At 39.3% G+C, this 21,793-nt stretch overlaps 1 protein-coding gene across 1 annotated transcript; it reads left to right on the plus strand.

Annotated features, from left to right (window-relative positions):
- The first annotated feature begins 1,797 nt into the window (after positions 1-1,797).
- HGTX (HGTX homeodomain transcription factor) lies at positions 1,798-21,554 on the plus strand. The gene is made up of 4 exons (XM_018102520.3): positions 1,798-3,419; positions 5,649-5,834; positions 14,107-14,303; positions 20,829-21,554. The coding sequence occupies exons 1-4, from the start codon at positions 2,459-2,461 to the stop codon at positions 21,063-21,065; spliced, it is 1,581 nt and encodes a 526-aa protein (XP_017958009.1). The 5' UTR covers positions 1,798-2,458; the 3' UTR covers positions 21,066-21,554.
- Positions 21,555-21,793: the final 239 nt, after the last annotated feature.

Consider the following 21,793-nt stretch of genomic DNA (forward strand, 5'->3'; position numbering starts at 1 on the left):
ACAATAAATCAATCACGGTTTGGGTTTATTTAAAGGCCGTCTCGTTTGTGCCTTGTTTCGTTATCTATTTCAACTTTTTAGTAGTTTGTTAGATTTTTTATGGTAACCCTGCTCGTAGTTGTGGGCATTTATGAGTGTACGTTATATTCTAAAGGAGAGAAAAAAGTTTCGTAATTTTCCTCTTCTTTTTTCTGTTCCAGATCTGTTAAGTGCGATAATCTGTTATGACATTGTTGTATGCATAAATCTATATCGAATTGTAAAGAAGATCAAAGTTAGAGATGCTGGGCAAATAAAACAGGCTATATACATACCTACATACACATACGAATACACACTCAGATGTACATTGAAGCACAAATAAATGAATAATAAAGTCTATCAAATACAGAGCGAATAGCAACAGCTGTGGTGAGAAATCTTTTCATCTACTCACAGTTTCGCTTGACTTACCGAAATGATTTTGAGTGGAACCTTGAGCGCAATGAACGAGTCTCTCTCGCTGCTCACACACGCAGTGCGGCGAACAATGGCGGCTTCAGCTCTTTCTCGCTCTCACTCACACTCTCGTGCTCGTGAGCTCAAAACATTCACTGTGCTTGGTGGGTAGGTGTGGCCTATGCCTCGCTTCCCGATTCCATTGCGTTCCGCTCGTGCTGGTGTTGTTGTTGCGCTCTTGTGTGTGAGTAAATTAAAATTGTGTAGTTTATTATTAAATGAAGCGCATTTTTGTATTTGTATGTGTATCTTTGCTATGCGTAGTGTACGTGCATGGCTATATACGTATGTATGTGTATATATGCATATGCATATGGGAATTGTAAATCGTTTCCATTGGAGCAGTCACATAATAATATTGAAATGTTAATTAGCGTATTAATTAAGTTATTTTTTTATTTGTTTGCATTTATGTACCGGTAAATGCGCGAGCAGACAATTAATCTTAAATAAATTAAAGGCTAAACTAAGCGTGAATGTGCAAATCCGCAATTTTAATACTAATATACATATATGTATGTTTCCTATATATATGTATATAAACTGTCATATTATTTATTTATTTCTTTAATGTGAACTCTATTTAATTTTAATTTTAATATTTTTTATTTTCCCTTATTTGAGTTCAGCATTTAATTTATATTTATTACATTTTATTATGGCGATGCACGAAATTTAATTATTTTAATGAATAAAGTCGGAGCATGACAATGCAAAAAAAAAAAAAAAACCTTTGCTCAATCCCTGCCAGCTACAGCTTCATTTAATATTTATAGCTTTTTAAACAAATAAACAGCATTCACAGTCGGGCCGCGCCTCAAACAGAGGCGGAAGCAGCAGCAACACCCACCAACAGCAGCACCAACAGCAACAACAGTGCAAATGCACTCAACCACACACATACATGGGTAACTCTCTGGCATGTACCACACACACACACACGCACGCACACAGCCCGTGCTGAAACACAACCAGTCCAGTTCCAGCTCCAATCCAATCCGAAATAGTTGATTTTAATGATGTACATAATAAAATTCCCATTCGTTTTGTGCCAATGCCAATGCGTTCCAGCTTCACTGCATGTTTACACTGATTGTGGAACGCACAAGCAGACACACACACTCAAACAAGCACACACTCACACAACTGCTCGCACACTGATTTTCAAAGGAGAGAACAATACGACTGCTTGTTTGGTATCTGTGTCTTGCTCTCTCGTGCGGGATGCTGCCTTCGAATGAGTGGAAAAGAGCAACCAACGGGCCGCAACAGGGTTGCTCAGACAATTGCGACTGCTGCTGCCGCCGAGATTGCCCAGCGCTGCGTGCGGGTCACCATGTGAAGTGAAGTTGTTCGAGTCAATTTCGAAATCATTCGTTAGTCTTAGGCCTAAACAAGCGGACACGCGCGCGCGGCTCTCTCGATTTAAGCCCAATATCGTACATGACCACGCAAAGTTGACAGAAATTGCGGAAACTCGTGTTCGCAAATGGAGCCAAGGCAGGCCACCGAGTGCTAAGAGTTTTCCAGTGAACTGAACCCCTTGAAAGAAAAGTTTGAACAGAAAAATTTAATTAAAGCTTGTTTACCTTGTGTGATCGTTTCGACCAAACTGTTCGTGAAGAGAGCACAGTCAGCCAAATAGAGGTCGCTTAGCCGAACTTATTCTGAGTGTGACGCGTTTTGCATACAATACAACAAGCTGGGTAGTCCATTCCTGCACGCTACGCCCGCGGGTGGCAGTTGCAGCAGCAACAACCCATCGCCCACGCCGGCATCGGCAGCCAAGCAACTAGCCCAAACCTTCCAGCTATCGGCCAATTCGGCCTTCAATCTAGCCCTGCCGCCCAGCTTCTATCATCGCCTGCCCACAGACGTGCCCGCTCCGAATCCGGTTAACGCAGCGGAGTGCGTGCCCTCGCTCGACTACGTACACTCCTCGCCCAGCACCGATCCCGACATGGATCTGATAAATCCCTACATGCGCCATCACAGCTTCGCCGCTGCCTCCCAGAGCAGTCCGCCGTCGGCGGCGCAGCGCCATCACCTGGCCGCAGCGGCTGCCGCGGGACTGAGCAATGGATTCGCCGACGTTCATGCACATGCGATGGCCGCTGCGGACTACCAGCAGCAGCTGGCCGACTACCACAGTGCGGCGGCCGCTGCGGCTGCCTATGCCAGCAACAACAACAACAATAACAACAACAGCCCGCTGATGCTGCTGAAGGCGGCGCACGGCGGCGGAGTCGGTGCACGGCTAACGGAGGCCAAGTCTTCAGCTGAGGACTCGCCCTCGACAACGCCGCCGCCAGCCTCGTCGCGTCTGCACTCGGAGTCGTCGCCCTCGCCGCGGTACGAGCACAACTCCAGTCCCGGCGTCGACAGCGCCAAGTCCTTTGCATTGAGCCAGCGCAGCAGCGGCGGCGAAGAGCATTGCCAGAACAGCGGGTCCAGTCCGCCGCCATCTGATTACAGTCCGGAGAACTTGACCAGTCGCAAGTATCAGCATCCAAGCAGTGGCCTCAATCCGCTCAGCCTGCACAACAACAACAACAACAACAGTGGCAGCCATCCCAACAACAACAACCACAGCAACAACAACAACAACAACATGGAGCACAAGCTGCCATTGAGTTTTTTGGGTCCGCCGCTGGCGGCGCTGCATTCCATGACCACAGAAATGAAGACTGCACAAGGCGTCGGCTCTGGCGCCGGCAGCGGCATCGGCTCCGCTGGCAATGGCCTGGTCTATGGACACAGTCCCAACTCGCATCTGATCAGTGAGCGGGTGACGGGCTCGTCCAGCTCGAGCAGCTCGACGACAACAAATACACAGGGCGCCGCCAATCCTCATGGCATCGATACGATACTATCGAAACCGCCGCCCGTTACATCGGCGGGTCTAAGTGCTTTAACGGGAGGTAAGTTAGAGAAGCTCTCAAGTTTTTTAATGACATATAAAAGATACATATATAACTTAATTTCTATTGATCTTAGGATCTATTCAGTATTAGATCTATGCAGTATTGTTTATTAATTGAGTAGTTTTCTTTTTTTTTCTCATATAACACATATGTCTTCAGTTTTTGAATGCTATATGTATAATGTATTTCTATTTAATTTATAGTTTTGAAGTTATGTATAGAGTGAGATGGGTCTGTTGTATTAGAAATTATTAATTTATTATATTATAATATTTGATTTCCATATAATTTTTACCATCTGAAGTATAGCAAAGACAAAACTAATCACCTAATGCCTCATTCTATGTTCAATCTAATGTAATGTAGATGTTTTCTATATGTATTGTATATGTGATTCTTTCATAATAGGAATAAATTTATTTAATGGAGTAAAACCCATAAAATAATGGATGAATTGCATATACGTCTATGTTATTATTTCCTAATAGCAAATTTAAGTTAACGGAATTAATAAATTATTTAACAAATATCAAAGCCAAATTCAAATTGAACACTAAACTAATTAACTAAAAACTAGTTAATAAAAAAAATACAATATTCTTCTAATCAAATTTTACATTTTGAAATAATAAAATCAAATCTTTAATAGTTATGAGGATGGTATAAAAAAAATAGATAATTTAAAAAAAAATTATGTAAAATGCTTCATTCTCACTTTTCTATATAAAAGTCTTCTTTTAAAATATGTGGCGTCAATAGAGTTATCTATGTACTTTATTCACTCCAAGAAGATCCTAACTACGACTCTATGCTGTTCATAGCGATAGATTTGATAACCATTAAAAATTCAGTAATCAAATATACACATATATACTTATTTGTGCATCATTATGCAATGCGAATGTATTGAATAGATATTATGCACGGCCCCAAAAATTATTTGAAACGCTTTAGGAGCTGTTTCGTTCACGAAAAATTCCAGCCAAAAATGTTTTGTTTTTTCTGCATGAATCCGGTTTGACGTGATTCCACAATAAAATAGCAATAGCAACAACAACAAGAGCAATTGAGCGCACCTCCAACCCTTTCCCCTCAACGTTAAGCAGATGGCAGAGCTGAGAGCATTTTATTGGACACAATTCCCAAAAATCATATAATATCGAAATTGCAAAATGACGCAAAGCATAATGCGATACTTAAACGTTTAGCAATTAGTTGTCAAATTGTTTGTAATTAAATCAAAATGACACACGAAAAGCAGGGCGAAACGACAACGAGGAGGTGGTGGTGGAAGAGGAGGAGGGGGAGGCGTATGCCACATACATACATATATGACTTTGCCGTTTCATTGAAATGATTTCAATTTTTCGACAGTTAAATGTAGCCCAATTGTGGGGCATGACAGAGCCGAGACCGAGACCGACAGCCAGACCAATAAGGAGTGGGTCAACATTTGTTCGTAATCAAAAAAGTGGTGTAGGCGAGTAGGCAGGGGCCACCAGCTGGCCAAGAGGAGGCTGAGGAGGTGGAGGAGGCGGATGAGGCGGGCACCTATGCGACAGGGCGTTGACAATTTACCATAAAACTTTTAATTAATTTTAACGAGGGCGTTTATGTGATTTCATTTCATTTTGCTGCTAGTTTTGTATTGTTAATAAGAAAAAAAAAAAAATACACACAAATCTTTTTATTCTCTTCGTGACAAATTATTTAATAGCATCGAATTCATTCGATGAAATCATTTTGATGTTTCAAGTTCTAAGCACAATGAGTTGCCAAATGGCTGAGACATTTGGGGTCTTCGTGTTTCAATTCCTTTATGAATAGTTTCTTATATTTAGAAGGTTACAAATGTAGTTAAATAAATGTTTATATTTATTCGATAGCTTTACGATGATTTATTTATATAGACATTTTTGTAAGCTGGGAGAACTAAGGTACACTCAACTGTAAAATCAAGAATAAAAACATCCATAATGTAAAATTTAATGGCCTTGAAAGTTAAAATAAGCTAAACTTAACTAACATATAATTACCAAATTAAAAATGATAATTTAGTTTATTTCTAAGGGCACAGTCTTAAAGGGTATTCATAGTCATTAAAAAGAATAATGTTTCAATAATTCGTTATAATATGTTATTAAAAAATATAAAAAAATCTGCATTTTATTTATAAAGTAAATACAAAACATTGATTTACATTATTGAAATAATTGCTTCTTACAGCTGGCATTCCACGTTTCTCCATAGCCGCTGCTGCGGCGGGCATGGCCCAATATCTGTCGCAGAGCCAAGGAGCGCCTCTGAAGACGCATGCCGGGCACATTGTGGATCGCACGCATCTGTACTGGCCGGGCCTGCAGGGTCTGGTGGCCAATCCGATAGCGTGGCGAGAGCGTCTATCGAATACAAGTAAGTGAATGAATCAATATCTGAATATGTGCACTAATTTGCACATATCAAGCACTTTACAGAAATAATATATGTACGTGTGTATGTGAGTGTGTGTGTGTGGAACTGTTGAACAATTATTCAGTGCATTCAGTGGTGCGGTAGCACGTAATTTGGTTACAATTGTGGCGAGGCCAGGCCGATGATTTGTCAACAATGAAAGCCACACCTCGAGCTTCATTGAGGGCCGATCGACTTCCTGTTGATACCGTTAACAAAGCGCAGCGAATGAGGCAGCTGCCCCTAATGATCATGGATCGCGACTCAAGTGATTACCAATGCGTCGCGTCCAATGTGCTTAGTGCATGGCCCACGGCCCATGGCGCATTGTCGAGCTCATTAAAAGAACTGGCAGCAAAAATAAAAGCAGAAGACGAGAAATACAAATAAAGGGAATCACTTTAACACGATCAGCGATCGGCGATCAGCGATCGGAGATCGGACGCATCCAACGATCGATTCATACAGCTGACAATGACTGCACATAAAAGAAGAATTCATTTAACTGAAAAGCCATATGAAAAATTAATTTACTCGCATCTTTCGCTTTCGAGCATCAAGCATCAAGCATCAGGCATCGAGCATCGTTCAGCCTCGTTGGAGTAACGATTCTCTGGATCTGGTTACTTCATTATTACATCTATTTATAAGGTTCCGCTCCCACTCCCGCAGCCGCTGCCGCTGCCGCTGCCGTTCGTCTGCTCTGCTCCACACTTCACACCTAAGCTCATTAAGTAATCGCCCAACTCCAGCTTCAACTCGAGCTCGAACTCGTTTTCACATTGTTTATTTATTTAAACGCCCCTTCCCGCTCATTCGCCCCTCTCTCACTATCTCTCTCTCGCTCTCGCTCTCGCACACACTCTGGCGGTTAATGATCGTTCGCAATGGCAATTGATTTGATTTGATTTGATTTAGTGTTGTGGCTACTGCCAGGCCACTGAGAAGTCAGCGGAGTCAGCTGCTGTTTGGCTTTTAATTGCGCCCGTGACGGTGCACATTTCGCCAGCCGGGCTTAAGTCGGAAATTGAACATAATTTTCTTATTGAATTAGTAACGAGATCGCCAGAGAGCGCTACAGAAGAGAAATGTTTGTCTTGTGTTCGACTCGATTTCTGAAGTGTATCTCGGAATGCTTGGTAGCTGCTGCGATTAAGTAAATATTGTTTCAATTGATTTGCCAAACAGTGTAGAGCTCTAGTCTGAAGAGCGAGCTAGCTATCAAGTTCAGCAGCCGAGCAGCATAAAGTCGTATCTCAATGACCTTCTTTTGAAAGCAATGCGGAATGTCAGCTTAAGAGTATATATCAGTTGAATTTTAGTATTACTAAAGCTGTGCTATTAGCTAGATTTTTATAATTTAATGAATTAATTACTACATACCAAAGCCCAGATCTGAAAAGTAAGATAACTATTAAAGAATAAAATATTAATATCCCTAATAATATGTTGTCAAAATATTTTTCGACTTGGGAATCCGATACAGCGTATTTAATTCATAAAAAACTTTATATTATTTATTAAAATATAACAATTATATATCGTCTATAGTCATACGCATCAGCCAAACATAGTACAACCGACTCGCGACCCCTTATTAATAATTCATAATATCTAATTCCTTTTTCTACTACCTATTGATATTGTTGATAATGATTGTTGTATTTACCCATATTATAAATCATGATAACTAACCTTACCCATGATATTTCCGAATGCATTCCCAATTGGCTTCCAATATGATAGATAAAATTGATAGAGACCTTATTAATGTTGTATGATATGACATTATATGAAGTTCTATTCGATTGAATGGGTGACTGTTTAAACCATATGCACCCCAGGCCATAAAAGTTGCAATGAACTCGTCGTCGTCGAAACTCACAATTATGCAATGAATTGCATTGCAAATATTAATAAAATGCGATAAAGGCAAATGAGCAATTGTTTGTCATAAAAGAATGTGGTAGGGAAACTCACTTTGTGATAGGCCCAATCAATAAATACATAAGTGTGAAGTATTCAAATAAAATAACAAATATTGAATATTCATATAAATTAAAAAACCTGTATACAAATTAATATTAATACTAAAATTAAAAAACAAGTTAAATCAAATTGAAGAATTTTAAACAATCATCAGTCAAATAATGACTACATATTTTTAATCAAATATTTCGATAGAATACATAGCTTCAACCTAAAATAATTTTCAATCGAAACATTCATTTAAGTGTTAACACATACAACGAATAACAATCAAAATAATACGACATAAAGAAATCATAGCCGAGCGCATAGCATACTTTTGTGCGCTCATATAAATTCAAATGAGTGAAACTCAACCGCCGCCATTTTCGGTGCGATGTCCTGTGCGCAGCTTTCGCATAAAACAACAGACACACGCACACACACACAAACACCCATACATATAAAGCTTTTGCTGCCTTGTTAACATGACAGCCTACAAGCACATAAACACACACACACAGACGCACACACGCGCACATTCGCAGCTGCCCCGTTTTGGCATACTGCTCAGCCTCCATTTGTTGTTGATGTTGTTGTAGGTTCGTCTAGATAATAATGTGGCAACATATTCTTGTAGCGTCTGCGTCTGCCCTTATCTTGTGCCTATCTGCCACCCATTCCACCTACACAGCCACATACTATATATACCCAACATTTACGCAGAGCTACACACACACACACACACATGCAGCCGTAGACAGCCAGCGATATAACAACACTCACTTTTTCCGGTAAAAGTTTTTCTTTGCTCCCTTCGCTCTGTCTGGCTGAGCAGCTGTCGCATATTCGTCGACATCGGCGGGCAGCCATAATATGTATATACAAATAATAAATAAATAAATATACAATTTTTATGTAAATAATAAGCGCACACAGAGCCATCATTTTGTGTTTTATGTAAATGTGCCGAAAATGTGGAATATATGACAATGTTTCGGCTTGAAAAATCATGTGAAAACAATGAGGAAAAACCATTGACAAGCGAGTGAAACATTTGTTTTGAATTGATTTTTCTCTTGTTTTAGAGCAAAGTCAGAGCGAGTGATACTAGATACTAGATACTAGATACTAGATACTAGATACTAGATACTAGATACTAGATACTAGATACTAGATACTAGATACTAGATACTAGATACTAGATACTAGATACTAGATACTAGATACTAGATACTAGATACTAGATACTAGATACTAGATACTAGATACTAGATACTAGATACTAGATACTAGATACTAGATACTAGATACTAGATACTAGATACTAGATACTAGATACTAGATACTAGATACTAGATACTAGATACTAGATACTAGATACTAGATACTAGATACTAGATACTAGATACTAGATACTAGATACTAGATACTAGATACTAGATACTAGATACTAGATACTAGATACTAGATACTAGATACTAGATACTAGATACTAGATACTAGATACTAGATACTAGATACTAGATACTAGATACTAGATACTAGATACTAGATACTAGATACTAGATACTAGTACTAGATACTAGATACTAGATACTAGATACTAGATACTAGATACTAGATACTAGATACTAGATACTAGATACTAGATACTAGATACTAGATACTAGATACTAGATACTAGATAGTTTTCACAAACATTTTGTCACCCAACTCGCCCTCTCTTTTCTTCATCGGATTCACTCTCTCAGAGGAAGCCAGTAAAATAATTAACTTGAATACAAAAAGTAAATATGGGGTACAAAATAAAATGCGTTCAAGTATATCATAAAAGGTAGCAGCAGCTGAAACTACTGCCGGTTATATAGCTGTCAGATAAGCTATCTAGTCGTATATAGGGAAAGACAGCAAAAACCAAGTTAACCAACGGATGACCAACTGAAAGCGCTGTCTACATTTGACACAATTCATTAAGCTTAATGAAGACAGCAGCAACGAGGCCCAAATAAAAAGTTACGGCTGCTGCCAGAAGGGAAATACAGAAAGAGACAGATAGAGACAGGCAGAGCGAGCGAGAGAGATATAGGTAGATAGTCAAGAGCAGCGCTTAAACCTTTTGCTAGCTGTTGCGTTTAATTAAAATTCAAGTGGCGCATTTTGTACGTCGCTGTCGTCCGCCTAATCGCTGCCCAAAGAACTTGTGCTTTAAGCATATAATCGCCCATAAAACAGGCAATAAAACAATGCAATGAAGCTGAAGCCGCAATATACAATGCAGAACGAATCCACTTAATGAGCGATGCTAACTAGGGAGAGAACGAGGTTTAGTTAACATAAGGACTCATTGCTATGTTTACTCTGCTAATTGGCACAGGCATTTTACAAGATTGCCAAAGCGCGCTAAGTGGGTAAATATGCATATCTTGGGTGGGTTAGTTAATATTGTGGATCGCCATGGTTGATTTTTGAATTGACATTCGTAATATGTATAAAAGAGTTTGGTTTATACCGAATCTGGTTAAGTAAGCAGTAAGTAAGACTGTCTAAATTGACCTACACAATTCGGTATAAAATGATTTCGGTTTCTGTCTTCAAATGTCATAAAATGAGTATTTGATATCTGATATGATTTTAAGTAGGGTAAGGAAAGATATAAGGTCTTGGATTAAAACTAAATAATACATATTTGTGTCTATATAATATTTGAATTTATCAGATGAGGTGTAAGCGAATTAAAATGTCAAGCTAAATATATTTTATATATGAAGTATATTCAGTATATGAATAAGGAATTTTATTTTCTTCATTAACCAGGCATTATTCTTCATAAATATCCGATACATTTGTGCTTCAATTTAACCCATGTATGTGAATTCTCTTTTCAGTTCGTTTCGTTATTGCAATTTTATTGTTTGTCTATCAACAGTTGCCATTGTCGCCTCTGCACATGCTTCGGCTCTCACGCGCCCGTTACAAATGACTTTTTAATATTTTCAATAAGGCAGCAGCAGCAGTTAGCCAAAACATGGCACGCCCACCTATCGCGCCCCTTCGTCCAACATTATTAATATCAATAGCGTATAAAAGCAAAATCCCAAACCGAAAATATTAATGCCATAAAAAAAAGAAAAAAGAGAAGTAGGCGAAAAATATTTGGACGTGGACAAAGCAACAACAAAGAATACGAGCAGAAAAGTGCAAATGCAGCGTTGGCAACAGGGTGACTTATGCGATTATAGACAACTGGCACAGGCTAAGGCAACAGCCAGGGGGAGCTACAAGGGCTCTAGAAGGCGAGCCTGCTGCCATTGCTATAGCCTTTGCCATTTCCACTGCCAATTCATTTTTTTCGTTTTGTTGCACTGCGTGAGGGCCCGGACATGAGCAAATAAACGCTTCATATTTGTCGGTTATTTATGAGGGTTCTTGGGACGCAGCTGCAGGGCCAATGGATGGATAAAAAGAGACAAGCGCCAAGCGCGAGAGTGAAAGAGAAGCGAAACTCGCGACAAAAACAAAACAACCGAAAAAAAGAAAAATTATCAATGATAAGATTTTCTAATACTCTGGGAAAATGCATTGAATTTAATATCACATTAATTAATTTAAAGAAATTCAAGTTGATCTTGTATCCTATGTATATATTGTTACTATAACTACTATTGAGTCTTCTTTGATATCTTCAGAGAGTTATCTTCCATTATACAAAAAGCCATTGGGAAGAGTATTCAATATGCCACACGAACCCCATATCGCCGCTAGGGATTAGGCTTGTTACGAGCCAGGCTTGGCCTTGTTCCTTGGCACCCTCTCACTCCAAAAGTTTTTCATAGCTTGTTAAGCTTACGAATTGTCTGTGAAGAAGTATGAAATACATTTTATGGCTCATATTTATTTTGTTACGATGTTGTTTAGTTTATCTCCCTCTCTCTTTCTCTCTTTTATTTGCTGTGCATTGCAATTGCTTTCTGCAGTTGCAGCTGAGCTAAGAATGTAAAGAATAAAAGCTGTGAATATATTATAAGAGACACGTCTTTCGATACGGCAATTGAATGGTGATAATGTCTTGGGACTAGTCAAATGATGAGCATGAAAAATATTGATGAATCAATAAACATACAATAAAATAATAAGAATTATTTAATATTTGGTAATTAAGTAACTGATGCCTATACATTCGAATCGACATCTACCGATCTACCAAACATTGATTTCCTGCCTTCACATTGCTAACTTAATTGTTGAAATAAACCATTTTTTATTCAATTCAAAGAATTTTGAGATGTAATAAATTCGAACTCAAGCCAGAATCAATGTGGATGCAATGTGTGCAAGAGTTAAAAACATAGTAATTTATATAATATAAAAATAATTTATAATAATATGTATTTGATTGACTAATTTATAATGAAATGTGTTTCTCAGCTCTATTAATAATTAAGTTTAGTTTTAATTGAAATTTTGGGTTTGATTGGGTTTAATCTCAGAGGGTTTTGAAGTATTGCGCGTCATTTCAACCACATCTCTTACTGGGCTCACACTAAAGACTCACACACATATCCACAGTCAAGCTGTCATAATTTAAATTGATAATATTAGACATAATGCACCAAAGTATCATAAAGGGAGCCCAAGTTTCAGGAGAACTAGTCCAGAATAAAAAGCGTCCAGCTCGTACATTTGATGTAAATTTTAGTCTCAAGCGGTACACACAACAAAAGCAGACCCTTCAACCCTCACACTCACACACACATACACACTCACTCACACTCTCAGCAATGCCACCCACAAGGCTGGTGTAGAATTCGGGCATCACCTTTTTACCTAGCGCCAGGCGCGCCCTGTGCATATTTAGTCAAATCATTTCACATAATTAGGGATCATTTAATAATGGGGTGACATTAATTGAAAGCACACACACACCCACATGCACACAGAGGCACACACCAAACAAAGAGGACGGCACAAGGGCTGCTCAGGCCACCCACTCACATTTCTAGAGAAAGAGACAGAGGGAGCAAGAGCGAGAGAGAGTGAGTCTACTGCTGCCGTTTAATTTTATGACCACCACCCAGCCTCTGTCCACTTGACTGCCTTTACGAGCCTTCTGGGTGGTGGGGTGTGGGTTGTTCATGCTCTAGTGGAAGGGGCGTGGTCCCAGCTTTTATTGGCCTCTTGTCGTCAGCGTCGTTGTCGTTTTGGCTAATTGATTTTAATGAAAGCCCGAGGCCCCACGGACCCAACGCCCAGTGGCTCCCATAAATTCTGTGGTCAATTTGGGTTTGTTAATTGTCGCAACGTGTGCCCAGGCCCCACAACGTGGGCCACTCTTTAGTTGTGAGCGTAATTAGTGTCTAATTGTTATGCGGAGCTGGCAAAAATGAATTGCCAAAAACAAATTAGATTAGATTCTCCATTGGGCACACTGCTTTTATATTTTCCACCTGCACTGAGAAACGCGTTTATAAAGATATATATTCCTATACACATCTAAATGTATTTATATATACATATATATGTATCAAGTCCCATAACAACCCCAATAACCCACAAAAACGATTGCTCAACCACCGCGCTCCAAAACTCGCAGCTGTCGCCAAATGCGCGCGCCATAAACAATTAATAAATGTCAAAAAACTTTGCCACAACGACAACAACAACAACAACAACAACAGCAACAAGAGCAATTCTCTTACCTTGCCAACTTTATTTTAAGGACATTATAATCTCGATAAATTTCATGAAATTGTTTCATAATTAAATCATTTCAAATTGTCCCAACTTTTTGGAGCTTGTAAACACGACTCTTAGACGTAAATTCAACAAAGTTTTGGGAAGTGAAATGTTTTTATGAATTGATTATTGCCATAAAAGCAAAGTTTCGCTGCGGGATTCCCGTTTGAAATGAAGGCAATATTTCTACAAGATATAAAAGTATTTGAATTTATTAATATGTATATCAATAATAAGATATTACAGTTTGTTGTGTGAGAGAAAGTTACATCTATTTACAAAAAATAAAAATCAGAGATCAGTCACATTTCAATTTTATGCTGATCAATCATTAATATCACTATAACTACATATGTATACTTAAGAGAGATCAGCATTATATAGTCATCATTTATAAATATCGCCAATTCTTAGATAAGTTTTCATTTACATTTTCTATACTAAATTATATTCTTATATCAGCCAACATTTCACATTTTCAATTTACATTTTCTAACTTAAATTTGTTTTGTTTTTTAATCTTTTCCAGTGTCTGCAAATCTTTCACAGTCCCATCAGCATCATCCATCCAACGACAAGGATGGCAAGAAGAAACACACCCGCCCAACATTCAGTGGTCAGCAGATATTCGCGCTGGAGAAGACGTTCGAGCAGACGAAATATCTGGCTGGGCCGGAGCGCGCCAAGCTCGCCTATGCCTTAGGAATGTCCGAGTCGCAAGTTAAGGTAAGCAGCGCCCCCCACATTTCGCTCATGCAAATTAAATGCTCATAAAATGGCGACAGGACGCCAAACTGCCCCATGCCCATCTGCCCAACTGCCAAAAAACAAACAAACATGAGGTAAAAGATACGCTCAACCTTCCCCTGTAGCCCCGCCCACTGTGCATTACACCGCCCTTAACTTTTGTGGCAATTTGCATTTTTATTGAAACGCAAAGCTCATGGATTTTTGGTTTATTTTTTGTCGAAGCCCGCAAAACAAAATGGCGCCAATGGTCTGGCCCTTGGTGCGCCCGTCGATTGTGCCCTAAAGGCTTAGTTCACATGTCTGCCCCACCTTCAAGCCAGTCCGAGCCGCCCTTAAAAAAAACCATTCCATGCGCGACATTTTAAAGTTGCTGCAAAAGGTCGACGGTTTTTTGCTCCCCCACCAACCCAAACCGCCCGTAAAATGTTATCAACATATAAATCCTTCGTGTCGTCAAATTTGTTGAGCGGCATCGCCATTCCCATCTCCCTTCCCATCTCCATCTCCATTGCCATTGCCATCATCGTTTTTGTAATCCTTACCAGAAACGCACGTGTCACTGCCGTGGTCCGTAAGTCGCGTGTGTGACGCGACTCTCGGATCTCGTGGGGTTTGTAATTTAAATTAGCCCTAAGCCCAGCTAGTTAATTGCTTTTGCGGTTAGCTTTGTTTAGGCAATAGGTGAAATATGTGATGGGGAATATCGTATTTACATACATGGAAGAAATTAGCTAAGGAAAGCGATATTCAAACAGTATTAGGTACACTCATTTCTATACAGATCTTATAGAAATTTAAACAATTATCTTAATAAAAAAAAAAAATAAAACAAAATGAATTTAATTTGTATTGAACATGCTTTGATTTTAATACGACAAAAGATTACAATTGTAATTTATATCATCCGATTGCCGTAGACTAGTATACAGAGAAAATACTTTTATTTCTATGATTTATTTTAAGAAAAAGAAAAAACTTGATCCAATATCAATATCTCATAAAATACAATCAGAATTTGTTGTTGAATTGAAAAAAGTAATTAATAAATTTGTACTAATTATTGTTAATTATAGTAGAAAATATTTAAATTGAGTCACCCAATAATTCCATCTAATACAGCCATAAACTTTTAGATCATCCTCTTTAAGTTTTACAGAGAGCTCTTTGCCAACTACAATATAAATTTAGTTTCAGTAATTTGCAATTTCATTAGTGGGTTAGATGGTAACATTTGTCAACCAATTTGTAGAGCTTAATAAGTACAACCCCCTTAGCTGAGAGCAGCCCTTAAATGTGTCGGACGGTGGCAAATTGTGCGCAAATCAGGTCCTTGGATTACGAGATAGGCAGAGTGATAAGAAATCACGTTTATGATGAGTAAAATGATTAATTACCAATGAATGAGGCCGTTGGCATTGCGAGGCATACGGAACGAGCAAATTTCTATGTAGACTCCGGAGGAGAACGGGAGCAGGGCGCAGGATTGATGGCTTGAGCTGCAGCTAAATATGCGTCATTTGTGCAGGGACAGAAACAGAGACAGAGATAAAGAGAGAGACAGTTAGAGAGTGAGAGCGAAAGATGGAAAGCGTCTGATGACGAGTACAAATGGTCACTGAGATGGATGAGTGCAGAGCAGGATTGGGTTGCCCTCTGTCTGATAGACATGCCAAATGACTGCATGACTTTTGGGTGAGTGTAAATTAAATTCTGTGCAAGGACGCAACGACGACGACATCAGCTTCATACATATTCAATTAGTGTGCGTTGGTGTCTCTCTCTCGTCGTTGTGTGTGGGTGTGTTTGCGTGGGCGGATAGGATAGAGCTTCTCTCCAGATGAAAATGAAAAACAGCCATGACGATGATAGTATGCAAATTGACAAACAAAAACACAAACAGAACCAGAGCTGCACACAGCCAGCCGAAATATGACGAGCACACAAAATGCAAAACAGTCAGAGACAGTCGCTCGCCCTCTCTGCATGCAGCTGTGTGTGTGCGTGGGCGTGTCTGCAGCTGGGCGTATGCCAAATGATCTTGACAAGAATAATTGCGCTGTTATCATAATTAAAACCGTTTTTGGACACAACACACACGGACTCAGCCCACAGCCGCATGGGGGACATTTCATTTTGGCAATCATTTAATGCAAATGGTCGCCATTTTGTACGTTCTTATAACGGTACGCCGTCTAACTCTCTCCCTCTCCCCCTCGCTCTCGCTCTGTGAATTATAGCGTCTGCGTCCATTATTAATGACATTCCTGCTCCTGCGTCTTTATGGACTTGCGTAGTTAGTAGAAGCCATAATATTATTGCATGATTCGTTGTTATAGCTTTTTCGTGATTTAGCATTTGCATAAATGTATGAGATTTTCCCCAATGATTGGATGGCCGCATGCAGGCATGTAAACACATGCGACAGCCAAATCATTGGGACATCGACTCTTGTGTGGGTCTGCTTAGGTACATTTCACATATAGATAAACTCAGCTTGAGCAGCTGTCAAAGGTTAATTTGAGATTTCGATATATCTTTCGAATAGAACTTAAGTTTCGGACATCTTTTAAATGAGCTTCGGTCATGCAGGGGCTTTTCTTTTATTTTTCAAGATATTTTTTCATATTGTTTTTTTCCTGCCGCATAATTAGCACGTTTATATCGAAAGCTTGTGGACCAAATCGATTCGACGCGTTTGTCTAAAGTGTCAAAGGCATCAGGCAATGAAACGACAAGTCGACAATGGGACAGGCCGGTCATAAAACTTATGACAGATATGTGAAATATTGTCTAATTGATTTTTGGTAATCGTATGGAATATGCCAGCTGCCTGGCCCATTGTTGCCTGCTAATGGATTTGATTGTGTGTTAATGAATGGAATGAAAATTCTATGAAGAACCACCCAACAGAGTTCAAAAGACCGAGAGAGTGAGAGAGACAGAGAGAGAGAGAGAGAGAGAGAGAAAGAGAGAGAGAGACAGACAGAGAGAGACAGAGAGAGACACAGGGCAGGTCTTTCATCGAAGACAGCGCCATTGCTCCACACACACACACACACACACACACACATAGACATTTTTTGGACTCACAATTAGTCAAATAGAAGCGGATTTTATGGGCGCTGAGACGGCACCTTAATGGCCCACAAAATGCAAATAAATCAGAAACTCACATAAATACCTATACGAATACGCGCATATAAAAGGGAAGGGTGAGCCTGTGGCTCGAACTGAAATTTACGAGCCACTCTTAAAGAGCAGAACTACAACAACAACAACAACAACAACAACTGTTTGTTAACCAATAGGAAATAAAACGAGCGCAGCTCCGACTTGTCAGCTGAGGGCTAAGGTCTAGGGGTTTGGAAGGTGTGTGCGCAGCCATGCTGTAAATTTTCATGAGTTTTAAGTACCCATGGCGATCCGATCCGATCCGATCCGATCCGATACGAAACGATACGAAACGAAGCCAGCTCGAACAGGACGTGCGTAAACAAATAAATTTCCAATTTGGCCAGAGTCATATATTTGCCAGCGCCGAGACAAAATGCATAATAGTGTATGTGTCCGGCAAAATAAAAAGGTTTTTGATTTTGACAACCATCCATCCGTTCCTATGAAATTTACATAACGCTTTTCATCCTTATCTGGCCACCGACACCTGACGGATGCCCCGCAGCGGTGCCAAAAAACAACAAAAAATAAAAACTACAGAGCAGCAGACACCGCTTGACCAAAACATTGGCATATGTTTTATAGCATTGCCTCCTGGCCGCAATAAATAAATCCGTGTGCCCGAAATGCACAAACCAATCCAATATGGCATTCCCCTTGCTGCATGCCGCCAGCTATCGGAGCGTAACGCTGACACCACGTCAAATTGATTGCCACAATATTTGATTGACTTTGACATGTTGGCTGTCATAAATTTCCTAGTGTATGTGTGCCTCTGTGTGAGTGTGTGTGTCTTTCCTTGAATGTTTTACCTCTGCCACTTCTAAGGCGATCTTGATCTCGCTTGGTGGCCATAATAAACCGAATGTGCATATCCGAGGCAGCATTTGGTGCAGGTCCGATCGCCAGCACAGTATTTATTGCCTCAAAGAGGCTATATACATTTATTTGACTGTATAGAACTTTAGTTAGTTACTATATTATGGATTTAGATATAGTACTGGAGTTGCTCATGAATATAGTAATGCGACTGATTAATCATCTTAAAAAGACAGTTGGCGTCATAGTGCTAATCAAGAAGTACAAGACTCAATATATGTCTGAATAAAAAATTGGTGCAATTTTAAAGATAATTATTACTGGAGAAATTCTGAAGAAATTTCCATATTCCATTCTATTCTTATCTAAAAATGTACATATTATTGTTTATCAAGGATAAGTTATCGTTTAATTTGGTAAATGTTTTCTGCATTTGGTTTAAGCATATAAATTAATATAACAAATCAAAAAGATTTTTTTGTTTTTTTTTCGAGTTTATCTTTATAGTTATAAAAGATCAGTGAGTATTAAATATATAATATCTCAAGTTTGAAATTTATTTTGAGCTCTAGGTGGGCATGTCAAAGCATAATATTTAGCTACTTCAACTGATATTCCATCATAAATAAAGAAGCACTCTGTATCTCTTAAACAAAAAACTATAATTAAATCCTAAAATAATAATTAAGTTAGTTGTCTAACTGCGAACTAGATAGAATTTAATTTAGCAAAATTTCTCCTAAATAGAAGCATAAATGAACTCTGCATAATTCCAAGTTGGAATGCTTAAGGAAATACTTATTCTTCTTAAGGCAGCCGAAACCGTAGCCTAGCTCATTTCTTAACGCAGATGAATGTTACCTGCAGATATTAGCATAAAAAACTGCTTACCATAAACATAACTTCCTCAAAGCATTATTTTGTTTTATATATATAATAACATTAGGATCTTTTCCCTTAAATTTGAAAGCGTGTAATTCATGCGGCAAGCTAGTGACAAGTCTTGAATTCAACAGTCTGTTGCCTCCACTTGGAAACTATGCTTTAGTGGGTTCTAGATGACGCATACAACATCGTTATGATGTCGCAGGCGGGCAGATGGACACACGCACACACAAGCAGAGGGAGAGAGAGAGAGGACATTCACTCAAGGCCCTCAAGCAAGCGGGCTGAAGTTCACGTTCTGGCCAAGCAAATCCCAAACAACATGGACACAGCTGTTACCAAAAAATAATGACCATGAAAAGCAGCCTTAATGATGCCAACTAATGTTGTTGCCTGCCAGCCTGCCAGCCTGCCAGCCAGCCTGTCTGTGGCGCTCTCACTCTCTCTTTCTCTCACTATCTGTCTCTGTCTTTCGCTTTGCCAAAAAGAAGCCCCAATCTGCACTTTGGGGCAACACACGAAGAAAAAATAATAATTGTATTTTTATTTCGCATAATGTTGCAAATAATAATTACACAAATGTGCAAATGAAGCTGTAAATTATGTTGTATCTGGTTTAATTGCACCTTTGGGTCGTTCCGAGCGTTGATTTTTCGCATGCCACGGCATGGCAATGGCAACGGCCCTTGCATATATATACATACATATTTATTATTTATATTGAAATGGAGCAGAGCTAATTGCTTTTCATAAAAAATATTTGTTCATAAAGTGTCTGGAATATCAGTTGATTTATATACAATTAAATAATATTCATTGTGTATATAATGTTATAGATATTTTGTAAATATCTTGCACTATTTTACAAGATGAATTAGCTTGATTTGAGCAAAGTGCTCCATCATCAAGCAAATGCAGAAATTATGCTCGATTTTGCAGCAGCACATGCCACACGCAACACGCCGCAGCCCAAGGCAAAAAACGTGTCTAGGCCTATGCAGAATAATCCCCTTTCAAGAGAGAGAGAGAGAGAGAGAGAGAGAGGGGGGGGGAGACGGAGAGGATGAAAAAGGGCGAGCGCAAGCGAGGGTGGGGCATGCAACATATGTTGCCAGAAGCTGAGGCGCGCGGTTGCAAAATGGAAAATGAAGCGCAACCAAAGATGTTAGTCATGGTTTTGCATAGTTTTTGCTGCTACTCCTGCTACTCCTGCTGCTGCTGCTGTTGGCTTTTGTGTAACTGCTGTTGGGCAATGGCAATGGCAACGGCAACGGCAACGGCAGCGGCAATGGCATTGGGAACACAAACGCTGTCCAGGGCTTAATATTGTCTTAATTGAGGGTTAACCGGCGTTGATGATGCGACTTATGGGCTGTGAGACGGGCATTGTTGAATGAATGGGTGACGGGCCTCGACTTAATGACTTTGACAATGTGTGCCTCAGTGGGCTGCTGCTGCTGCTGCTACTGCTGCTGGACTGGCTAATTACATACGAAAGTTTGGGCGGTGCTTACTTAAAACTTTAATTGCCTAACCGCACACACACCCACACACACACACTCACCCACATGTATATTCGCAGCAAAGTCTAAAGTTTACCATTTCAATTTGTGAATTTTGCAGGTTTGGTTTCAGAATCGTCGCACCAAATGGCGCAAGCGTCATGCGGCGGAAATGGCAACGGCCAAGCGGAAACAGGACGACATGGGTGGCGACAATGACGGCGACTGCAGCGAGACCATGGACAGCGACAACGAGAGCCTGGACATGGGCGAGGCACCCGCCCAGAGCAAAAGGAGTCGCAGCAGCGGCTCGGGCTCCCAGCAGCAGCAGCACCCACAGGATAATTATCGTCATTAAAACGAATTTACCAAAACGGCAACAAGCATAAATAAATGAATAAATGCAAGAAAACGTAAAACATAAAGCAAACAACAAGAAAAACAAATGAGAGAGCTAATAAACTCCAAAACAGCGAAAGGCTTGCGACATTTGTCGAGCGTTTCCTCCTCTTCTTATTAGCTAGTTACAACAACAACAACAACAACAACAACCACATTTATAAAGAAGGTTCCGCCACTTTACAGTCTTCTGAAGACGTCAGTTTTAAGGCTACGCAAGTTGATTTCTTCCTCGATTTCGCCCTCTTGTTTCACATATACAAATGTGTGTGTAAATATTCTCCAAGTGCATAGATATATAGAACTTAGGTATTTTGTATTTGATAACCGGGCTCTAAATGCTAAGTCGTCTTAAGTCACACAATTTACTGAATTTATTACATATTGTACATTTAGTTTCATAGTTTTTCTTTTGTGACAAACACAAAGTTGAAGCAACCCGAGAAAAATATTAAAAAAGGAAAAAAAAAATCAGTTAAAATATTAATAATAATTCAAGAAAAAGCTAGAATGGAATGCGAGAAACCTTAACTAATAATTATATTGAATAAAAAATACTGCAGTAAATTATGTAAAGTTTATTTAAATTTAATGCTAATTTTAATTATTTCCAATGGATCAAGAATAAAATGATAAAATTATAAATAATAAATGAGACAATGTGTTTGAACTGGTGGATAGATCATC

This window comes from Drosophila navojoa, chromosome 4, assembly GCF_054131105.1.
Source record: "Drosophila navojoa isolate 15081-1374.11 chromosome 4, UAZ_NAV_1.0, whole genome shotgun sequence".
Classification (NCBI taxonomy): domain Eukaryota; kingdom Metazoa; phylum Arthropoda; class Insecta; order Diptera; family Drosophilidae; genus Drosophila; species Drosophila navojoa.